The 22,586-nt window shown below is 30.8% G+C and overlaps 1 protein-coding gene and 1 long non-coding RNA gene across 2 annotated transcripts in view; one reads left to right on the top strand and one right to left on the bottom strand.

Moving 5' to 3' along the window:
- Positions 1-22,586, bottom strand: part of LOC126758785 (uncharacterized) — a 154,701-nt gene that overhangs the window by 103,686 nt on the left and 28,429 nt on the right. The window lies entirely within an intron of this gene.
- On the top strand, positions 16,298-17,865 carry LOC126758778 (vitellogenin-1-like). The gene is made up of 3 exons (XM_050473161.1): positions 16,298-16,552; positions 16,609-16,991; positions 17,055-17,865. The coding sequence occupies exons 1-3, from the start codon at positions 16,321-16,323 to the stop codon at positions 17,754-17,756; spliced, it is 1,317 nt and encodes a 438-aa protein (XP_050329118.1). The 5' UTR covers positions 16,298-16,320; the 3' UTR covers positions 17,757-17,865.

Below are 22,586 nucleotides of genomic sequence, written 5' to 3'. Positions count from 1 at the left end.
TACAACCTTCAGATCGATAAGGCGGCAGAGAGAGATTCTGTACGCGAGGTTCGGAAAGATGTCGTGGGGCGTTAGAAGCCTGTTCCTTCCTCACGAAGCGCCACCCCGCGGAAGGCAACAAAAATACGTTGAAGATGAGTGAAGCATAAAAGGATCTCGGCATAGAAAAGATGATGGCTACTTCACTTCTCCTACAAGAGGTGGAAAAAGAACCCAGTCAGCCGTCTGATGATCCAAAACGCAGATCTTGGTACTCCAAGTGAACATCCACAAAAAAAGAGCCGCTACGACGTGTCCTTAATCCAGGAACCATGGATTGTATCGGATAACGTGGTCGCTGGTATGAAGTCTCCGAGCGTAAGAAACAAGGTAAGATCAGAGATATTGGTGAAAAAAGTCTATTTGTCCATCTTTCCATAGATGATCTGACGGTTGTAGTAGAACCGATGAGATTTTGCAAATTTTATGCGTTTTTTTTTAAAAAAAAGTTATCAAGCTCTTAAAAAATCACCCGATAGTAGTGAAGGGTACCAAGGACTTATATCTAAGTTCTCATAAAATAGTTCAGTAAATTTTAGTTTGGCGCTCCCTGCCTTCCGGTGGGTGGTTTTGCTTGGACAAATGACATGTGGTGGACGTACGCTACGCAAACTCCCACTCATACACATTCAACTAAACAAATCTACATATGTGTAAACAGCGTTGCCTATGTTTGTGCGTACGTGCATACTTTTAGGCGTATGTGTTTGATGTTTTTTACGAATAGAAAACAGTTTTTGATTCAACTGCGTGCCAGCATTAGTTATGCCGCCCAAAAAACCACCTCCACACATCTCTTCTTCACACACGCTCCGGCATTGTTGTGCTGTTATGCCCGCTATTGGCATACATTCAGGCTGCTACGTACCTTCTCCAGCATCCGCAACGACTATTTGACTTTCAATGCCACTTTACAATATTTAAAAGCAGTCGCAAATAATGGACGGCAAGTGAGTGTTGGCAGCGCAGCGCTGCTGCTGTGAGCAAGTGAGGAAGACAGGCTGACTGTTGCTCGTGGTGTGGGGCCTTTGAATTGTTTGTGTAGCATACTTTAAGGCACAGTAGCGCCCATATGCATATGTGTTGGTGTAAAGAAAGCAATCTGCTGGCGAGTGGATTGACAGCGGTCGGGGGTGACCATGCGTGCTGGAGGTAAGAAAATGCTGGAAAGTGAAGTCAAAAGCGAAGTAAGCGGCGCGGCAGTGGGTGTTAGGTATTTAAGAACGGTGGGGCACAGTGGGACAAGGGACGTAAACTGATAAAACAGTATTTCAATAAAGAAATTGCATTATATTTTTTTACGAAATTAGCTGTTTTATGAAGAATAATAGTAGTAAGTGTCAGTATAAGTCTTAAGTATATTTAATAATTGATTCTGAAGTATTTTGAGGTTAGGTTTATTTGAAAAACCTAGTTGGTTCCTACCATTTTTTTCTGCTCATATAACATATCTCTATAAGTAATGAAAAAAAATCTGCTTTATATATTTATTATTGTTTATATTAGATTTTAAACAATTTGAACGTTAATTTGAGGTTATGTTTGTATCAGAAATATGCATTAAAATGGACTGACTAAGCTTAGGATGGTTATTAATTGAGAATACTGTTATAAAAATCAGAAACAAACCTTATATATTCATTGCTACCAATTTTTTGGAATTTTTAAGGTTAGGTCTTCATGAGAAATATGCTTTAAAGAAAGTATTCACGTAAATTTCTCACGTATTTTTAGATTACCTATTTTTTTTACCTCCACAAAAGTTATATTCGAGCAAACAAAACGTTTCTGCAAATCTTTCGAATTTTTTCCCGAAAATTTATGCAATTGCGCCACTGTGCTTTATGCTCTTTAGCGTATTGATGGAAATGTAAAGCAAACAAAAGGCAATGGGTACACATGTGGCTCTCATATACTGACCGAAGGAGCTTTGAACGAGTGCTTACATATACAATCATGCATACACATACACCCTTACATATAATTCCACCACTGGGAATTCTTGTAAATTATATAACGACATACCTATATTTTCAGGCTGATATTTGCTGCCAAAGCTGCTGGCGATTTTACATTTGCAAGAGGCGCACTAAAGCGCTCAACTGCCACTACTTACACTACCACTAGCTTCAATACACACATGCTGGCCAACGACTCTCATACATACTATGCATGTCCTTGCTCAACACACATACACATAGATATATATATGTATATGTATTTTGATGCTTTTTACGGAATTGGCATTCGCTAGTGAAAAGCGGAAATTTAAAAATCAACTTAGTGCTGCTGAAAATAAGTAACATGAGTAGAAAGCCAGAGCCAAAGGTGTGAGAAGTGCGAAGGCGCGCTTCAAAAGCGTGAGGAAGTGTATTAGTGCTGGCGGAAAGGATCGATGCTTTCGTTATACATATATACGCTGAACAGCATTTTGGCAGTAAGAATGAAAATCGAATTCAATAAAGAACATCTCTTCTTGTACATATATACTTCTCTATGAAACATAATCAAAATTTTAATTTGGAAAAGTTTTGGTGTTGTTTCTGTGTTGTTTTTGTTGTTGTAATTATTATTTGTTGCACACCTCTATTCTGCTTTTGTTGCTTTTTTACTGCTACACAACATTTTTAAGCCTAATACATTCTCTATTCACTTATACCAACTATGCGCCCAAATGTATGCTATATTTTAGGCGCTTAAATGAAAATTAAGCGTAAACGTTTTATATAATGTGAATTTTCTGTACGTGAAAGTCATTGCGTGATGTTAAGCTTGTGTGCTGAAGGTGCTTACTAGTCGTTTGTGGTTGCTTGTGTACCGTTAGCTGTGTAGGTGCTGTTGCGCTGTGCGTGTACACCTAAATTGAGTTGTGTGAAACGTGGTAGCTGTGGTATTTGACTGATGTTTCGAGTGAAAGCGCTTAAAATTCGAAATTTTATTGGTAAGGTGAGTAGTGCACAGTGGTTTATTTTAGATTTTTTTAAGCAAAAAAATTGAAGATTATTGGAAACTTTGAAACTTCAAGCTTTGTCGGTTTTGATCGAACTTCTTCAGGAAATCTATATAGCGAAGCTTCAAACCCTCATCCCTCTAAATGTATTTAGTCAAGTTCACAACCAACTGTGGTAAATAGGCTTGTACATTAACTGTAAAAATTAATGGAAAGCCAGATTGCGGCCTATAGTTGGGTGGATTTATCAGATAGAATTTGCTTTTCACTAATGGCCTTTATTAATAAAAATAATACAATTTTGTGGAACATTCAAATACCTTTTTTTTCTATAATTGCTTGCAAAAGCTTTTAAAGCTTTCTAAGTTTAGTTCACTAATGGCCTTTATTAATAAAAATAATACAATTTTGTGGAACATCTAAATACCTTTTTTTCTATAATTGCTTGCAAAAGCTTTTAAAGCTTTCTAAGTTTAGTAAAAGTAGTTTAGAATAACTAACTTTTGTAGAACATCTCCTAATAGTCTAAAGTTTCTTTCTTTAAAACTTTCAAAGCTCCGGTAAGGACAAATAATCTTTTGCAAACAATACCAAACAATAATAATAATAAATAAAAAACACAAGAACCACTCATTTTCATTCAGTGCATTGATTACTTAATATTTCAGGAAAGCTAATAGTCTAAGCGAAAGCTTTATAAAAAAAGCTAATGAAATTCTTTTCCTTAAATGTTAAGATATGCCTGATTCGTCTAACCAAATTGTGTTTAAGCTTTTATACATAAAATGTGGTCGGACCTAGTCGTTTTACTTCTCTTTGGGAAGGTATAAGTATTATTCCAAAAATACCAATTTATTGCAAAATATTGTATTTCTGATTTCAAAAATATTTATAATACAAAAGTGCTTGTTTCGTTAAAAGCTCTACAGCCGTTGAAAAGCTCAAGGTATTGATGAAAAGCTTGTTAAAAAGCTCCTAAAACTCCTATAAAAGTGTTATAATAAGTTTATTCTGAAATGAATCTGTCTTCCGTCAAAAAAGCTCTTAACACTTCCTTAAAATTGCCAAAAAAGTTTATTCCGAACTTAAGCTCAGTCTTACTGAACTTTCTTATTTGCCTCTTATAACTTCAGAAAAGCTTCCGGGCTGGATCGAAAGCTTTGGGAAAGCTTCTCATACTGAAATTAATCCGGTTTCTGATATTTTCCTTTTTTAAAAGAAAAATTTTGAACGCAAGCTTCAAAACAAGGTCTTAAAACTTCCATATAAGTAAGAGAAAAATTTCGTTGTCCTTATTTTTTGTCTCATTTGTAGAACAAAATTATTTTTAAGCTTTGCTTTGTGAAATATATAGCGAACGGACACTTTTTGACAATTTTGAACTTATTGAAGCAATAGGGTTATATAAATAAAATTATATATCTGGAGAGTTGTAGCGATCACACTATATATAATTATTTTCTAGCCATGGCTGCCCCCAACCGAAATAGTTCTTGCCAAACTGTTAATCTTAGTATTCGTTTCCTTTCATTCTTGTCTCACTTGTAAAACAGATTTTATTTTTAAAATTTGATTTGAAGACCAGAACACAAGGGTCTGCTCTACGATTTTGAACATACTGAGGTAATAGGGTCTGAAAATAAATGTATATTTCTGGATTTCTGGAGAGTTGAGGATAGAGATCACTCCATACATATAATAAGGTTCATGTTATGGTCACTAAGAACACATTTTAACGAAGTCAAATCCTACAAGGACTAAGTCGGTTGTTAGAAAACATAAATGTAATTTTCTTAGAGGTTCCAAATTCTGTACAAAGTACTAGAGTGCTTCTCTCAAAAATAACCTTGAAATTGTTCCAAAAAGCTAAGTCAAAAAGTATGCGCTTGTTTGAGCATTTTCCAAATCTCGCTAAAAATTTTTTCAATAGAACCCACTATAACAAATTACCAATAAGCCAAATAAAATCACAAAATTAGACACTGTTCTTTACGGACGATAAATGTAAAGTAGTTAAACCGGTATTTGTAGGCATTACTAGCATTACCAGGAAGGTGAAGCCACCTGTATGGGGTAAGAGCACTACATACATAAATACATAGTGCGGACACTGATAAGGCAGAGTAGTGTGGGGAGCTGAAAACTTGTTACTGGAGTGAGAGACGTGCTCTACAGTAGCGAGGAAGCAGAAAATAGTTTGGAGAGCGGTCAGGGGTTATGCGCATTTGACTAACAACTGAAAAGTGAAAGTACAAACCGGTTTCTAACAGATTAATTACATACAAATATATACCTGAAACTGCATATATGGATATATGTATAATTTAAATACTCGCGTGTATAGGTAGTGGACACTTATTTGGCTTACAAAATATGCGTCTGTGTAAGTTCGCATGACGCCGGATGTGTGACTGAGGGGGAGGCTAGCGCATGTTTGAAATGCTATGCCGCAGTGATTGGGTTGAGGGGGGAGATTTAAAATGCTTACGGCAAATTTGGTTATTCTAAACTAGAAATGGGCTTTTGATAAGCAAAGCAACGGTGCACAGTTAGATGTGTACATGCATGTGTATGTACAGTATGTAAATATTTACGCACATGTATGTGTGTATGTTAATATTTGAATGAGCAGATTTTGATATTTTGAATGTGAAAGTAAATTGAGCCGGGTAAATATGCAAGGAGACCGATGGGCAGGAAATTAAAAGCGCGTACATGCGAACATACATATTTATGTGGTTGGTGAAGTACATACAAGAAGGGGCATGCCAAGCTTATAAATTATATTCAAAAAAAAAAAATAAAAATAAAAAAAAATAAAAATAAATAAAATAAAAATATTATAAAATAATAAAAAAAAAAAAATATTATGTTTTATAGAAAAACTTATATTTAAAAAAATAGTATTAAAATATAATATAAAAAAATTAAAAAATAATGTAAAAAAATAATAAAAATTAAACAAAAATAATAATAGCAATAAAATTAAAATTGACTCCATATTAAAATTTTTTAATAAGATGACCTTGGCTAAATGTACACAGAGTTGTTGACTTGGCTAAATGTTAAAGGTTGTTGACTTGACTAAAGGTAAAAAAGGGCATAAAATGTAAACAAAGTGGTCATTGACCCCATCAAATGTAACGAGAAGGCTCGCTGACATACAAGTATATGTATACAAATGATGGTGACTTAGATAAATGTAAACAAAGGTTGTTGACTTGACTAAATGAAAACAAAGCGGAATAGACCCCATAATATATGAAAAAGCTGATCATTAACCTCTTAAAATATAAACAAAAGAAACATTAACACCATAAAATGTAAACAAAGGGGTCATAACTCTAAACGTAAACAACGGTTGTTGACTTGGCTAAATGTATACTAGGATTGGTGACTTGGCTAACAAACAAAAGAGTAAAAAAAAGAGTTAAAAAAGTAGTAAAAGGTAAACAAAGTGGTCTTTGAGCCCATAAAATGTAAACAGAAGACTCATTGACCTCTTAAATGTAAGCAAAGTGTGAGCAAAAAGCCTTTACCTCTTAAGTTTTTTATTTATAATTTTTTAAATACTTTTAAGGGGTTACAAGGGTTTACGGCTATCAAAACTTAGGTTAAGTGCGCCGTCTTTAAACGCGTTTTTCTCGAAACTGTGTCTGTGAAGTCGGTTGGCAAGATTTCTCTAAAATTTTCCAAAGTTCTTTAAGATACAATTCCTAAAAACTTGGAAGCAGAATTTCTTTCCAATTACAACTATTTGAAAAAAATGTCACAAATTTTCATTAAACTTGGCATTTTTTTGTAAAAATGTCTGCCAAAAATCTAATTTTAAATTTTTTTTCCTACATCCAAGTTCTAAGTTAAGGTTTTAACTAAAACACTTATTTTTTTACTTTAGATGATCCTGTAAGGAGTTATCCTGCCAACGCGGGTGCATCTGTTTTTCCGAGTGGTCACAGGAAATGGCGTCGCAATGGCCGAGTTTAAAATATTTTTTTCCAAAAATTTCAGAATTTCTTTGTTAATAGTGTATGTATGTTTGTAACAATAAGAAATTCTAATAAAATATTTAATTTTTTATAGGAGAAAAAATGTTTGAAAAAGCGCTGTTTTTTACTCCAAGAAAATCATTTAACGGCTTAATGCGATTTTTGTATTTTATGGCGTTTTGGTTTAGGATTTTTTTTTTGAATTTTTCATATACAATTTTTTTTTAGTAATATATACAAAATGTACATACTTATCCGTACATACATATCCGTATATGTTTTTAAAAATATTTTTCACTGAATTTTTTAAAAGTAAAATATTTTTTTAATACTTTCAGGGGAATTTTTTAGATTACATTTTTTAATTTTTAATTTTAATTTTGAAAATATTCTTTCAAAGAACAGTTATTATTTTTTTAAATTTTTTCAATTTGTATACAAAGTTTAATTTTTTAAACAGTTTTATAAAAATTTAAAAAAATATTACAAATTTTGTTGATATTTTTTTTTCAATGATTTAATTATTTTTCGATTAAGTACGCAAATTTCATATAAATTAATATGCAAAAATAAGTGTTTTTAATTTAGTACGTTTTTTTATTAAAAAAATTATATGCCTAAAATTTTTATTTTAATAATATTTAATTAAATTTTTAAACTAAATTTATTTTAATTTTTTTTTAATTAAAAATTTTTTAAATTAATTAATTTTAATTTTTTTAAATTAATTTATTTTAATTTTTTTAAGTTAATTTATTTTACATATTTTAATTTAATTTGTTTTAATTTATGGTAAAAACTTATTGAGCGATACTTTTGGTTTTGCTTAGTACACCTGGAATGCCCCAACTGTTAAATATAAGTACTTTTATAATTTTAAACTCATTTAAGTGTACTTATGTACATACATACATATGTATGTATGATCTATATAGATATGTATGTATGTATACGTACACACTTGGAACACTAAAATTTTGGGGAGTCAGCAGGACAGTAGCCAGAAGCAGCGACAAGCAGGACATGACTTGCCACAAATATACTAATGTGTATGTATGCATGTATGTACATGTATGTTTTATTAAATATGTATGTATATAAAATAAATATATACATATACATATGTACATATGTACATAAGTAAATAATTTACTTTTGAAAACTGATAGCGGAAAGTCTGCATGTACTTGTATATGTGTATAAACTTCGCAGTGTGCCTGTGCGTGAATTAAGTTGTATAACACATGTGTGTATATATGTGTCGGTATGCCTGTGTCGGTATGCGTGTTTAGCGAAATTTCTAATGCTGCCCTGGATTAAATTCCATTGTGCATGTAATTAAGTTTAAATTTATAACAGAAAAGGACCAAATCTACGTCAAACTGTGGCAAATAAATAACTAAAAAAGCATGTGTGTGGTAGTGTTTGTATGTAGCGGCTTAAAAGCTATTTATCTTCATCTGTATGTGGCAAAGTAGATAGAGAAATATGCAGGTGGCGCAAATAGTTTTGTGCTGGCGCAACACAAATAAACTGACACACACATACATAACTTTTGGCGAGTTAAAATATGTATATATCTGTGAGAGTACATACATATGTGTGAGTGTATTATTTGTTAGTCAAATATTTATGTGGCTGTCGTTGTTTGCTTGTCGCTGGCATTTCAAAATCACTGAAGCGCGAAACTTTGTTGTTGTTGCTGTAATTGAGCAGGCTACTAGCATAAATTTAGGCACACACACACACCCACACTCAAGTACTCAGTCATATTATGCATATTTTGTGATTTTGTGTATTTAGTAAACGTTCCACACTTGCAGTTGCTCCTTAAAACTTCGAATTTTCATATTCTACATAAATTATTGTTTTCAAATTTCACGCTCCAGAAAAAGTTTGCTGTTTTTACAACAGTTTTCGTTCGCATAAACTATATTTTATATGTTTTTGCTACTTATAAATATTTCATGTGTGTTCGTTGGCATTAAAAATGCACATATGCTTGCGAAACGGAAAGTTACAAGCTTTTCTGTGTCACTTACATGGGTCAATGCTTGCATTAGGACTGCAAAAATTGTTGTTGCTTGAAGTGGTTGGTGAAAGAGTGAACGTATTGAACTATAATATGGGTTTAGCGCATTAAAGTAAGCTTGTTTTACAAATGGAAAAAATTGAGAAGCATGCGGTTGAAAGTTTAAAGACAGAAAGCTTTGTGCTGCAGTTTAGACGGTCAAGCGCCTGTAAGTATGTTAAGGCAGAGAGGAATGTACAGCTAAATTAAAGTGCTTTTGCGTACAGCAGCTTTGTTTGGAGACTTCAGTTTAACACTAGTTCAAGCATTTTTAATATTTAAGAAAAGATTAAATATTAAAAATTTATAAAAAATATCATGCGATTTTTTAATAAATATTTTCTATTGGAATTGTTATCTTTAAGTTTTCATGGAAATCATGCAAAATGCAAGAGAAATAAGTAATAAAGAGCATGCAATTTTTATCACTTTTTAAAATATGAAATATTTTAATAATTATAAATAAATAGCATGCGATTTTTTAACAATTATTTTTTATTGTTTGATTAGTATATTTTCAAGTTTTCATGGAAAACGCGCTAAATGGAAGAGAAATAATTAAAAAATTGCATGCAATTTATCAAATTTTTTTGACTGCTTGCTGACATTTTTGTAACATTAAAACTTAAATATTTTAATAAGCATTTTACAAGTATAACACATTTTACTGCTTGCTAAAGTAATTTTAACTAAATTTCGAGTAAAGAAAAAATACAAAATAGAGCAAAGATAACTAAAAATATCATGCGATTTTTCTAATAATATTTTTTTTAGTGCTTACCGAATTTTTTTTAATACAAAAAACTGAAATATTTGAAAAAGTGACAACATAAATAAATAGCATGCGATTTTTTTTTAAATACCGCTTAAAAAATTTATTTTTTTCTATTTAGAGAGTCTAGCGGGCATCAGAGAAACAATATTTTGTGGACCTGTTCCGCATTAAGAAGAATACGTTGCAAGCATCTGGGATCTCCACAGTATGCTACACTGGAGGAGGTATTGATAGTGAGGCCGCAGAGTCTGTTGAAATTCGCATCAAGCGCAGGAATCCTAAAGAATTATTACTCCTCAGGGACCTAGAAACTGAACTCCATCTGGTATCGCAAAGAACCAAAACTGGTCTATGCGTGGCTTATTGGCCTATAGGGTTAACCTAACCTAACAGTACCTTGTATTTCTATTTAAAAAAAAATTTCCAAGTAAGTTTAAAAATTTTAATAAATGGCATACACTTTCTAATAATATTTTTATACTTTTTACCAAGGACTAGATACTACTTTTTTAGTAAATGAAATTTAATATTCCTAATAACTAACATGCGATTTTTATAATTTTTTGTAACACTTGCCGTAGTATTTTCAAATATTAATAACAAAAAATTAATATAACAAATTTCCTTATGAGTTTAAAAATTTTAATAAATAGCATGCGAGTTTTTTTTTGTAAATTTCTTACACTATGTCGAGCAACATCGATATTTCAAAAACATTAGCTAATAAAATTTAAAGTCTTTTATAAATATGGTAGCAAGCGATATCTTAGAATTTTTTTACTCTTGCCGAAGTATTTATAAATATTTAAAAAATACTAAATAGAACAAATTTAATTTAAAAAAACAAGTAATTTTTCAAGTATTAACAAAAAGGTCTAAATATAACAAATTTACTTATAAACATAAAAAAATTTATAAATAGCATGCGATATTTTTTTGTAAATTTTTTACACTATCTCGATTTTGGTCTAATTTTTTGTGTAAATTTTCTTGTTGCTACTGCAGGTTTTAGAAATATTAAATAGAATAAAAATAATTAATGAAAATTAGTTAAATTTTCAACTATTAACGAGAAATTCTAAATGCCAACTTTTAATATCATGCGATTTTTTAAATCTTTTCGAAATGTCATGCGATAGTTTAGAAAAATTTGTTGTTCTTACCGAATAAATATTAAAAAAATATTAAATAGAGTAAAAATAATTAAACAAAATCAAATACTTTAATATGTTTACTACTTGCGATTTTTTAAATAAATTTTTTACTCTTTATCGAAAAATTTGTTTGTATTACAAAAATTTTAGTTAGTAAATTAAAGGCAAGCGAATTTTTATTAAACTTATTGGATCAAAAAATTTTTTTTAAAATTTAAAAATTTTAAAATATACATGTTATGTCTTTATAAAATGTTTATTCTTTATGAAAATACTTTTCACTATTTAAAAAAAAAAACCTAAAAACAAAAATAATCATTTATAAATAGCAAGCGATTTCTTATAAAATTTTGCATTGCTTTTGGATTTTTTTTTTAATTTTTAAAAATTCACAATATTTATTTAAAATAATTAATAAGTAGCATGCGATTTTTTTTTTTGTTTGCTATTAAAAAACTGAAATATTATGATGAAGTGACATGCAATTAAAAAATACACTTATCAAATTTAACACTTTTAATTATCTAAAATTTTTTTTTCATATTAACAGTAATTTTTTTAAGTAGCATGCGATATTTTTACATTTTTAATATTAAATGAAGTGAGTTTATTAAAAATTAATAATAAGTAGCATGAAAAAAAATGTTTTTGAATTTTTTACTATTTGAAAAAATTGCATGCGATGTTTTTTTAATTTGGTTTCTTAATGGAAAAATTGGTTTCTAAAAAATGATAACAATATTGTAAGATAAATTAAAAATAAAGATGAAGCAAAATCAAAAATGTTTTAGAACTGCGAAAAATCAGTTTATATTATACATTGTGGCGAAAAAGCACCTGGAAATTGTAATTCTATCCAATTTTGTGAAATTCTCTCAAACCATTTAACTAATCTCAACCAAATTCATTATAAAAAGGTTATTTTTGTAATATCAGCTTGATTTTATTTGGAGAATCGTAAAAATCCCAACATAACCACGCCTACTCTCCCCTGAACGCCTATATTTTAATACCGAAAGATACCGTTAGGTGGTATTATTTTGCCTAAAATATTGTGATTTGGTATTTAAAATCACTGTAAGCGCTACCTAACTTCAGCTAAGCATCACATAATTAACATATTCGTAGAAGCAAACTTTTAAGCTTCAGACAAAACAACGCCACTTTTAAAAATATTATTATTTTTGATAAAACAAAGTACCAAAATATGTTGAAAGGTTTGATTGAAGAAAAATATTTTCCCAAAAATATTTCAACACCTATCTATGTATGTGTACATATAAACTATGTAGCTGTACATGAAGAGCCTCCAACATACCTGCATCAAACAAAAATTTAAAAAATGAAGCAAATGAAATGCCAACAGCAGAGAAAATATAATAATATTTGAAAAAAAAACACCAAAAATCATTTAACAACAACAACAATAATCACAATAAATTCATCCTATGACAACAAACAACAACATTTATTAAGTACACACACGAGCAGCAGCCAAACCAACATGCTTATGGTCAGTGCGAAAGCATGCGTGTAGCATACTTTTTGGCGCACAAGCAAATTCGGCAAAAAACAAACATCTAAAAAGGGATGCAAATATGTACAAAGGAAGCGCAAAAATTGCTTGACCAAGTGAATCGACAAAGACTCTTCGTTTTTCGTTGGAATTGCGGCAGACAAGGGGTGAAATAGGAAAATGAAGAAATGCAAAGTGAAAGTGAAAAAGTAAAGTGTGAAGAGGCAACGAGCATACAGTTAAAAAAGGTATGCTGAGTGCAGAGTAATGGTCAAAAGAGTGTGTGTAAATTTGTTTAGTATATATATATATGCATGTGTTGTATGTTTAGCCAAGGGCGGTTTGTGATATATATTTTGCATTATTAGGGTAGTACTAAATTAAATAATTTATGTATATTTTTTTAGAAACTACACCTTTTATTCTTATATTTTTCAATAAACTTAAAAAAAATTATAATAAAATTTTACAAAAAATTTTGAAACATTTCGAATAAAACTTAAGAATTTAAATTCTACTACTTTTGCCACAAATAAAATTCTCAAATGTAATATTAAAAGCATTTTTCATAATTTTATTAATTTTTCGCCAACAAATGATAAAATAAAATTTGAAAAGTTCAAAAAAATTAATTTGTAAAATTTTTAAAATAAAATATTTTAATAAAACTATTATCTGAACTTTCCAAATCTAAAACAAAATATGAAAATTTTTAAACAAACATTAAATTTTAATTTTTTTAGTTTTTAAAATTATGAAATTTTCCAAAAAAAATAAATTTTAATTAAAGTTTGATTTTTTTTAATCTTATCTTAATTAAAATTAGTCTTAATTTTAAATTAATTAATTCAAACAATTACTTTTTACTTACTATTTTTTAAACACCCCAAATCTAAAACAAACTATGAAAATTTCTGAAAAAAAATTAAAAATTAATTAGAGTAAAAAAATTTAATGTAAAAAAATAAAATTTAATTAGTTTTAAATTTAATTAGTTAAAAAAATTAGTTTAATTAAATTAAGTTTAATTTTTAAAATTAATTAATTTAATATTGGTTTTTAAAAATTAAAAATTATTTATGGTAAAAAATTTAAGGTAAAAAAATTTAATCTCAATTTTTTAAATCGATTATGATAATTTAAAAAAAAAAATTAATTAATCTAAAAATTTTAATTAACACTAATTTTAAATAATTTTTTTGATCTAATCTTAATAGAAATTAATCTTAATTTTTAAAATTAAATTAAATTTTAAATTTTTAATTTAATAAAATTTTGCGCTATCCTAATACTAATTTTACTTTTGCGCCAGAGTGTATGCAAAGAATTCAAAACTACGCGCACGTCTGGTCAGTTTCTTGGGTCAGCTCGTGAGCCTGTGTGAGTGGAATTTTAAAATGAGAAACTTTCCATGCATTTTCCAATACTAAACTCATTTAACTGAGTGAGATTTTATTTTATACATTTTTTTATGTGTGCTCAAGCTTTTTTAGGGGTGCCAGCTGCCTCAAGGCAATGGGCAGTCTCACATGCGAATTTTAATATAAATAAAATGAGTATTGTATGGAAGAGGATGTGGAGTAAGTGGTGAGTGGCGAGTGTGTATGTAAAACAAATGTGGATATTTGAATAGGAAAATTCGCAAGAAATCGATTTTTTTTATAAAAGGCAAATATTGCATGCATGCTTTTAACTTTTTGAAATCATTTGAGAGAGTTTCAAAAAAGAAATGTTGAAGTTAAATATGTATATTAATACGAATTTTATATATAATATAAGTTTTTGAAAATAATTTTAATTTTGCTTAAAAAATACACATATTTTTGAATTTTTTTTAAGAAAATTTTAGAAAATTCTTTTTTTAGAATATTCGAAAATATATAAAAGCATTTTTTTAAATTTATAATGAAAATATAATTTTTTTTTTAATTGGAAACTTTGACTTGTGATTTTGGAATGTCTTTTAGAATATGTAAAAATTTATAAAAGTATTTGAATTAAAAATTTTGTGTCTTAATGAATTTTGGTTTAAACAATTTAACTTTTAAAATATTAGAAAATTGTGTAAAATCGAATATGTTTGATAAATTTTACTATTAGTTTGATTTTACTTAATTAATAATATTTTATAAAATTCTATAACAAATTAATTTTTTATAAAATTTTATTTTTAATTAATTTTTTATAAATTAACCAAAAAATTCTCTTAAAAAAATTGAACTTAATTAAAAAAAAGAAAAATTAAATTAAAAAAAAATAATTTTTAAAATAAAATAATTAAAAAAAAATTATTTTTTTTAGTTTTCTATTTATTTTAAATAATTATTTTAATTTATGTATGTTAATTTTAATTAATTTTATAGAACAATTAATATAATTCACACATACATAAGTATATAATAAATGCATAACTTAATTACTTAAAAAAAATCTTAAGTAATAATTAGAAAAAAATAAAACAAAATATTGCTAAAAGAAATAAATTATTTAAATTAAACGAAAAGAATATTCACTAAAAAATTAATTTGAACTTTAATGTAATTAAAAAAAAATTATTTTGGTTTTTCAGTTTTCTATTTTTTTCATAATTATTTTATTTTATTTTATTTTTTTAAATTATAAATAGTTTTTAGTGGAAGTTATATTTTACTTCATTCATATTTCATAAAAAAAAATTAATATAATAATTAAATTAGATAAAAAACGCACGTTTTCATTATTAAAAAAAAAACAATATTTTAAATTAAAATTAACTTAAAAAATATTTAAAAAAAATACAGTAAACAATATTTAGATTAAATTACAAAAATATTTAAAAAATTAAAATAAATTAAACAAAATAAAAAATATACACTTAAAAATATTTGAATTACAATAATAAAAGTTTTTACCTAAATTATAATATCTTTTTTTTTAATTAAAGAAAAAATTAAAAAAAATATTTAAATTAGATTAGAAAAATATTTAAGAAAATACACCTAAAAAATAGTTAAAATATAAAAATTAAAAAAAAATTTAATTAATTGTTGCCTAAATTATAACATTTTTTTTAATTCAAGCGAAAGTTAAAAAAAATCATTTAAATTAAATTAAAAAATTATTTGTTATTGAATTTTATAATTTTTTTAAAAATAATTTTATTCTAATTATTTTAAACTATTTATTTTAAATTTTTGATAGAAATATACATATGTATATTTTTGTAAACACACAGATCATTATATTAATTATTTTAAATTAAAATAATTAAAATAATTCTTTTTCAAAAGATTTATTTTTGCTAATAATCATTATTCAGTTTATTAAATGAACTAATGAACTTGTAGTTTCGACTGATAACACGAGCATGCATATACATACATACACACGTAACCATACAGCACGTCAACGAATAGATTACAACTAGTACTACTTATAAACCCTTCTAATCACAGACCCTTTCGCTCAGAGCCCTAATCTACAGTTGCTTTCACCGTTGGATACAGCTGATCTTGGCAAAACAGCGTAGCGTCTCCGACGCCGTCGTGCCGACAGACACTTCGGCAATATTGCAATTCAGCAAAAACAAAAGTAACAACGAAAAAACTATAACTAAGGCGACTCAAGGTGCGGTCAATGCACTGCCGCTGACGATTATGCAAACTAAATTGTTGCATAAAAATATTAACCGTTAATTTGTTGTAATAATTCAATTAATTGCAAAGTTTCTGACGCTAGCGAACCGAGCTAGCCCGAGCGCAGTGCTGAGTCCAAGCGTTTTTCATATAAAAACACCGCGGAAATGAGGCGATAGCACAGTTCGCACTGACTTGCACCCGAGAGCAATATGAAGCTACTGAAGACATTCGGTTTGTTGGTTTTAATAGTTAGCGCTGCCAGCGCTGGCCACAAGCATGGCAATCACGGCAGCAGCAATACACAAGTGTCGAGCAATCTCAGGCCAACCAACTGGCTGTCGGTGCAGGAGCTGCAATCTTTGCCCTCAGCGGAGGATATGAGCTTACAACAGTTGGAGAACATGTCGGTGCAGGAAGGAGAGCATTTGATTGGGAAAATGTGTAAGTAGTTGGCAACGCTAGTAGTCCTAAGAATTCATACAACCATTATTTTGCAGATCATCTGTTCAAGATCAATCACAACATAAGCCCAAGCTACGTGCCCAGTGCCAGCAATGTGCCCGTGGTCTTCGTGAGGCCTAATGGACAGAGCGTCGAGACCAACCTCAACGAAATGGTTACGAAAGCCAAGCAACAGCCCAACTTCGGCAGCGAGGAGGTGACCATCTTCATTACCGGCCTGCCACAGACCAGTCCGGCCGTCGCTAAGGCCAACAAGAAGCTGGTGCAAGCTTACATGCAACGCTACTACGGACAACAGCAGCCAGTGAATACCAACAACCAGGATTATGATTCTAATGAGCGTCAGCCAGCCACTTCAAGCGAAGAGGACTACAGCGAATCGTGGAAGCAGCAAAAATCGAACAGAGGCAATCTTGTCGTAGGTTTTCTACTCGCAGAAACCCGAGCTTCGTTTAAAAAGTTTTTTATTCTTTCTCCATAGATCATAAAATTGGGCGCTGTCTTGACGAACTTGAAACGCTATGCTTTGCTCGATGTCGAACAAACCGGCCAAATGATCGGCAAGACGCTCGTCCAACTTACCGATGAGGCTGATGTGCCACAGGAGATCATCCATTTGATTGGTCAAGGTATTGGCGCACAGGTTGCCGGTGCTGCTGGTCGTCAATACAAGCGCTGGACTGGTCATCAATTGCGTCGCATTACCGCTTTGGACCCCGCCAAGATCTTTGCCAGCAACAAGAATGTTTTGACCGGTTTGGCGCGTGGTGATGCCGATTTCGTCGATGCCATACACAGCAGCACCTGCGGCATGGGCACACGTCAACGTGTCGGTGATGTTGATTTCTACGTCAATGGTCCAGCCTCTACTGCGCCAGGTGCTGACAATGTCGTCGAGGCAGCTATGCGCGCTACACGTTACTACGCCGAGTCGGTGCGTCCCGGAAATGAGCGCAACTTCGCTGCTGTGCCAGCCAGTTCGAGGCAGCAGTATGAGAGCAATGAGGGTTATGGCAAACGTGCTTACATGGGTATTGCGGCTCAGTACGATTTGAAAGGCGATTACGTGCTCAATGTGAATGCAAAGAGTCCTTTCGGCAGGAGTGCTCCAGCTCAGAAACAAGGCTCTTATCATGGTTTGCATCAGGCATGGCGCAGCGACCAGAGGAACAGCCAAAACTAAGGCGCTTGACGATACTGACTGGTTGAGAAATATCTGTGACCTTTACTAACCTCAAAATTTTTGTACTTTTATATAATCTCTCGAAAAATAAATATAATTAAAAAAGAAATTGACAAAATGTGTTTATAATGTTATTTAGAACAGGAGACGTAGGCTTAGCATATTTATAAAATTTTTGGGACTTAGCGACTCAATCGCTTTGAAGACACATAGACACATATTCTCGATAGAACTCGTTGTTACTTGGACAGTATATTACCTCTCGTAGAACTGTTAGGGTTGTGATGCTGATGTTTTGAGGCTTAGGCTCTCAATTAAGTACTTTAGAGAAGCACATTTTCGAAAAAATCGATTGATACTTAGTCCGCATATTACATTTTATGGAATTGTGAGGAATGCGAAGCTAATAGCTTGATTCCTACGGTCTCAACTACTTTAGAGATACAAATTCTCGACAGAAGTGGTTCTTACTTGGTTCACAAATTTAATATTATATAATGGAAGAGTTAGAAACTGATGCGAGCTATGACTTTAGGAAACAGGAGTCTGAAATAAAAATACGAAAAGTCTTTTATCGTATTATAAAGACATCTGTGAGAGAATTTTAAGACAGTTTCAGTGTTATCACAAGCATGATCTAACGAGATGAGGGGCCTTACGATATAAGATCTACCGTATACTTGGATCTCTGGGCCATACTAAGTTCTTTCTAAGGTGGTACGAACTGTGTTTGTTTGGTCCACTACTTTCTGTTTCTTCCTTCATATAATACATAAGACTTTGTAAGCTTTTTTCTAACTAGAATAATATTTTTGAGATTATGCTAGTTCTACCTGTCTTATTAAGAACATCTTTAACTTTATTTCGACACTAATCGGCGGACTTTTGTCCAAAAAATTGTGAAAAATGACGGGTTTATTGAGTAAATCATTAATATTTAGTTTGTGTAAGATATTTTAAGTGCCAGAGTGGCCTTCACGAGCTCGATTGAACCGCAACTAATATGTATTGTGTTGAGTTTCGGGCTGATCGGTTTAACGAAAATTCCTCCTGAGGTAAGCGGGCGACTGAGATCAATTGTGTCTGAGGCATGCAAATTTAATAAGTACTGGCTTTGGGTGTTACAAGGTAGAGGTCTCATTTTCAACTCTCATGGCTTTCATATGGTTGATTGGAAACTTCATAGCTACTTTTTTTGAAAGCATTGGAGAGTTTTCACATTTTTTGGAAAAAGGGAAATATATTTTTTTTCTCGAAAAATTACCTCAACATTATTGAAAATTTTTTTTATAAAAATACAAACTTACAAAAAAAAAATAATAAATAACAAATAAATTTGCCTTAATGATGCTGCTTTTAGGAAACTTTTTAAATTTTGTTTTTAATTTAAGTTCAGTTAAATGAAAATGAGAAAAAATTGTATATTCATTTTATAGGAATAAAAATATAGAAAAAACCTTTAGATAGTTTGAAAATTTACAAAAATATTGTGAAATTACTTTTTTCGAAAAAGTATTAAAAAATGTTCTAATTTTCAAAAAAAAAGTTTCGAAAAAGAATTAAAAAAAAATTTTTTGTTACTTTGAGAATCTATAAAAATATTGCCAAAGTTTTTTTTTCAATAAAGAATTAAAAATAAAAAAAATTTCGAATTAAAAAAATCGAAAAGTAAATAAAAAAATATTTGCTTTTTGTTACTTTCAAAATAAATAAAAATACCGCGAAATTTCTTTTTCGCAAAAGAATTAAAAAATAAATTTTTCGAGTTTTCGAAGAAAAAAATTTCAAAAACGAATTAAAAAAAATGTTGTTATTTTGAAAATCTATAAAAATATTGTGAATTTTTTTTTCGGAAAAGAATTAAAAAAATCTATTTTTCGATTCGAAAAAAAAATTCTAACAAGATTAAAAAAATAAATTTAATTAAAGAATTGATTTTATTTTTCGAAAAAGTATTGAAAAAAATGTTCTAATTTTCAAAATAAAGTTTCGAACAAGAATGAAAATGTTTTTCGAAAAAGAATTAAAAAAACTTTTTGTTTGAAAATCTATAAAAATATTGCCAAAAGTTTTTTTTTCGATAAAGAATTAAAAATAAAGAAAATTCTATTTTTCGATTTTTTCCCAAAAACAATTCTAACAAGAATGAAAAAAATATTTTATTTTCGAAAAAGAATTAAAAAAATAATTTTTCGATAAAAAAATTTCTATCAAAAAATTACTTTGCACTCTATGAAGGTCCTTACATAACCCTTTTTCTTGTATTTCTGCAACATTTCTGCTCTAAATTACATTTTCTAAGCTCATTTGTCACAGCGTTGCCTACTTTCAGGCACCAACTGCTGCGCTTAAAAGTATCTAATGCAAATCTGACCTGCCAACGGCACATGTGGTTAAGCTGCGCATAAACAAATTTCCACAAATGCCACAGCTGCCAAAAACACGCACAAAAATAAGCAGAAACAATAACAAATACACACAAAAACAACTACAAGTTAAAACCGAAACTAATTTATTTCGACACCACAAGCCCATAGATAGAGCACGCTGACCAACGCAACGACGCGCAGGAAATGAAAGTAAGCCCTTTCAGCCTGAGTCAGACGCAATTGTGTCTGCGAAAATCCTGGGCATTATTATTATTATTTTATTTATGATTATTATATTTTTTGCAACACACACATTTTTATGGATATTATCCTTTACTGCCGCACGGCTGTTTCTTATTATTATCAATGCGCTATTGTTGTTTTTGTTGTGCGGCATTTCATTATTGTGCATGGAAGCTAGCCGGACACGCGCGCCTGCGTGCGCCTAAGCGTGTGTGTAGGCTTAAAGAAGTGTGTGTGTGAATGCGTTTATGTGTGTGTGCCGTTAAAGGGTTGCTGCCTCGATAGACGCTTTCCAGCCTACTTTGGCAGTTGGGCAATTTTCTTTACATTACTTGCAGCGCCGCTACCAACACACACGCATGACGGTGCCGCAACGCCCACCCTTGACCGGGCCGGTGGAGAAGTGACCACCTTGTTGGTGTCGGCTGCTGCTAATGTTTTATTTTTTATGTTTATTTCGTTTTTTCTTAACTCTCTGCTAACTCTTAGGCATTTCCGTATACAGAGTAAGTCTCACGCCATTTCACACCCACCCTTTTGCTTGACCGCTGCCCGCTGTGCCACTGCTTTTGGCGCTGCTTTACTATCACTGGTCACTCTCGGGCCGTTCGGTCATCTTTGGGTTCACTCGGCGGCAGAGTAGCAGCAGCGCTCCTCCTCAATTGTCCTTACGCACTTTGGCTTGTCCAACGAAAGGGTTCAGTTTCTCTGTCCGTTTTTTACTTTGCAGTTTGCGTACATTAAAAGACGCCTTTGCTCTCGAGCAGCCTGCTGTCACCAGCTTATCGGCCACCAGCGTCCGACACTTTCTGCATATTTGCTTTGTGTCCAGTTGTCCTTCGAAATTTCTGCCACCCGCCGAACTTTTTATGCGTGTTGGTCTTGTTGTTGTTGTTGCTGTTGGTGTTGTATCCTTTTTTATTATAGCAGTTTGTAGTTATTGTTGTTGTAGGGTTTTTAGTTGTTGTTGTCGATGATTTTGGCGTTGTTGTTGTAATTGGTTTTGTTGTTGTAATTTTGTTTTTGCTGTTGCTAAATCTGGATGTTGTTGTACTTTCATCTTGCTGTTGTTATTGTATTTGTTTTTGTATTTTACTCCTTTTGTTATTGTTGTATTTATAGCATTTTGTTACTTTTTTAATGCTTTACGAGCAGCAGTTATCCTGTGCTTGGCTGCTGTGGACTTTCTTGCTTTCGCTCTGGCGCTCGTTTTTCTCTCTCGCTCGCTCGTTTCTATCTCTCTTTCTAGCTACCGTTCACAAGTTCGCTTTTATGTGTTTCTTTATCGAAATTCGACAATCCTGTGCCCGTTTCCATTTGCCTACTTTGTATCTTTCTTTATAAATTTTTTATTTTTTGTTTACATTTTTTCCTTTATACCCCTTTTCTTATACTCCTGTCCTCTTTTATATAATATATGTATTTTTTTCTTGCATATTTTCCATTTTTTATTTTCTGTACATTTTTTTGCGAAAATTCTAAATTGAGTTGCGTTTCTTACGCATTTCTGACAGCTTGCAGTTTCTTCGGTTGCTTGCGTCCTTTTTACTCCTTGGTCGTCTTAGGGTCATTTTTGGCATATTGATCGTCTTGGCACTACTGCCCTGAATGACCATAAGCAGCAGCTGCAAGGTATACTCGGCTTGAGAGTAAATTGTGTTATTGAAAATATGCTTTAATGTGCCTGTAGATAGAAGGATTAGCAAGGATTTTGGCTTTAAGAAGGATAAGAAAGAAATTTAATTCAAGAAAATGCTTTCTTGCCCACTACTGAGCCATAAGGTGGGACAGAAAGTAAATGCCGTCATTCAGCTATTATTAAGCCCAATAAACTTGGTTAGTAAAGAGTAAAGTAGAATAAAAAGCTTGAAATGAGCTTTTAAAGCTTTTGAAAATCATACAAATAATGAATAGTAATAGAATCAATCGTTTAAAATCTTCCACATCTCGCAGAATAAAGTTTGAAATTGAGGAAATCTCAAGTGAATCCTAGAGGATACCAGATATCAGCTCAGAGAGCTTTCACAGCTTTAAAGCAAAGTTGTAGTGTCAGCTATAATGATTAGAATGAAGTTGAGTGAATCTCAAGTCAATGCTCCAGAATACCAGAAATCTATTTTTATAAACGGGGAATGCAACGCGACCTATTGTGTTCAAAAAGAAAAGAGCTTTCAAAGCTTCATATCTGAATAGTGGCATAGTAGCTTCTATTAAAAAC

The sequence above is a fragment of the Bactrocera neohumeralis genome, chromosome 5 (assembly GCF_024586455.1).
Source record: "Bactrocera neohumeralis isolate Rockhampton chromosome 5, APGP_CSIRO_Bneo_wtdbg2-racon-allhic-juicebox.fasta_v2, whole genome shotgun sequence".
NCBI classification, from domain to species: Eukaryota; Metazoa; Arthropoda; class Insecta; order Diptera; family Tephritidae; genus Bactrocera; species Bactrocera neohumeralis.
This window is presented reverse-complemented; position numbering and strand designations above follow the sequence as displayed.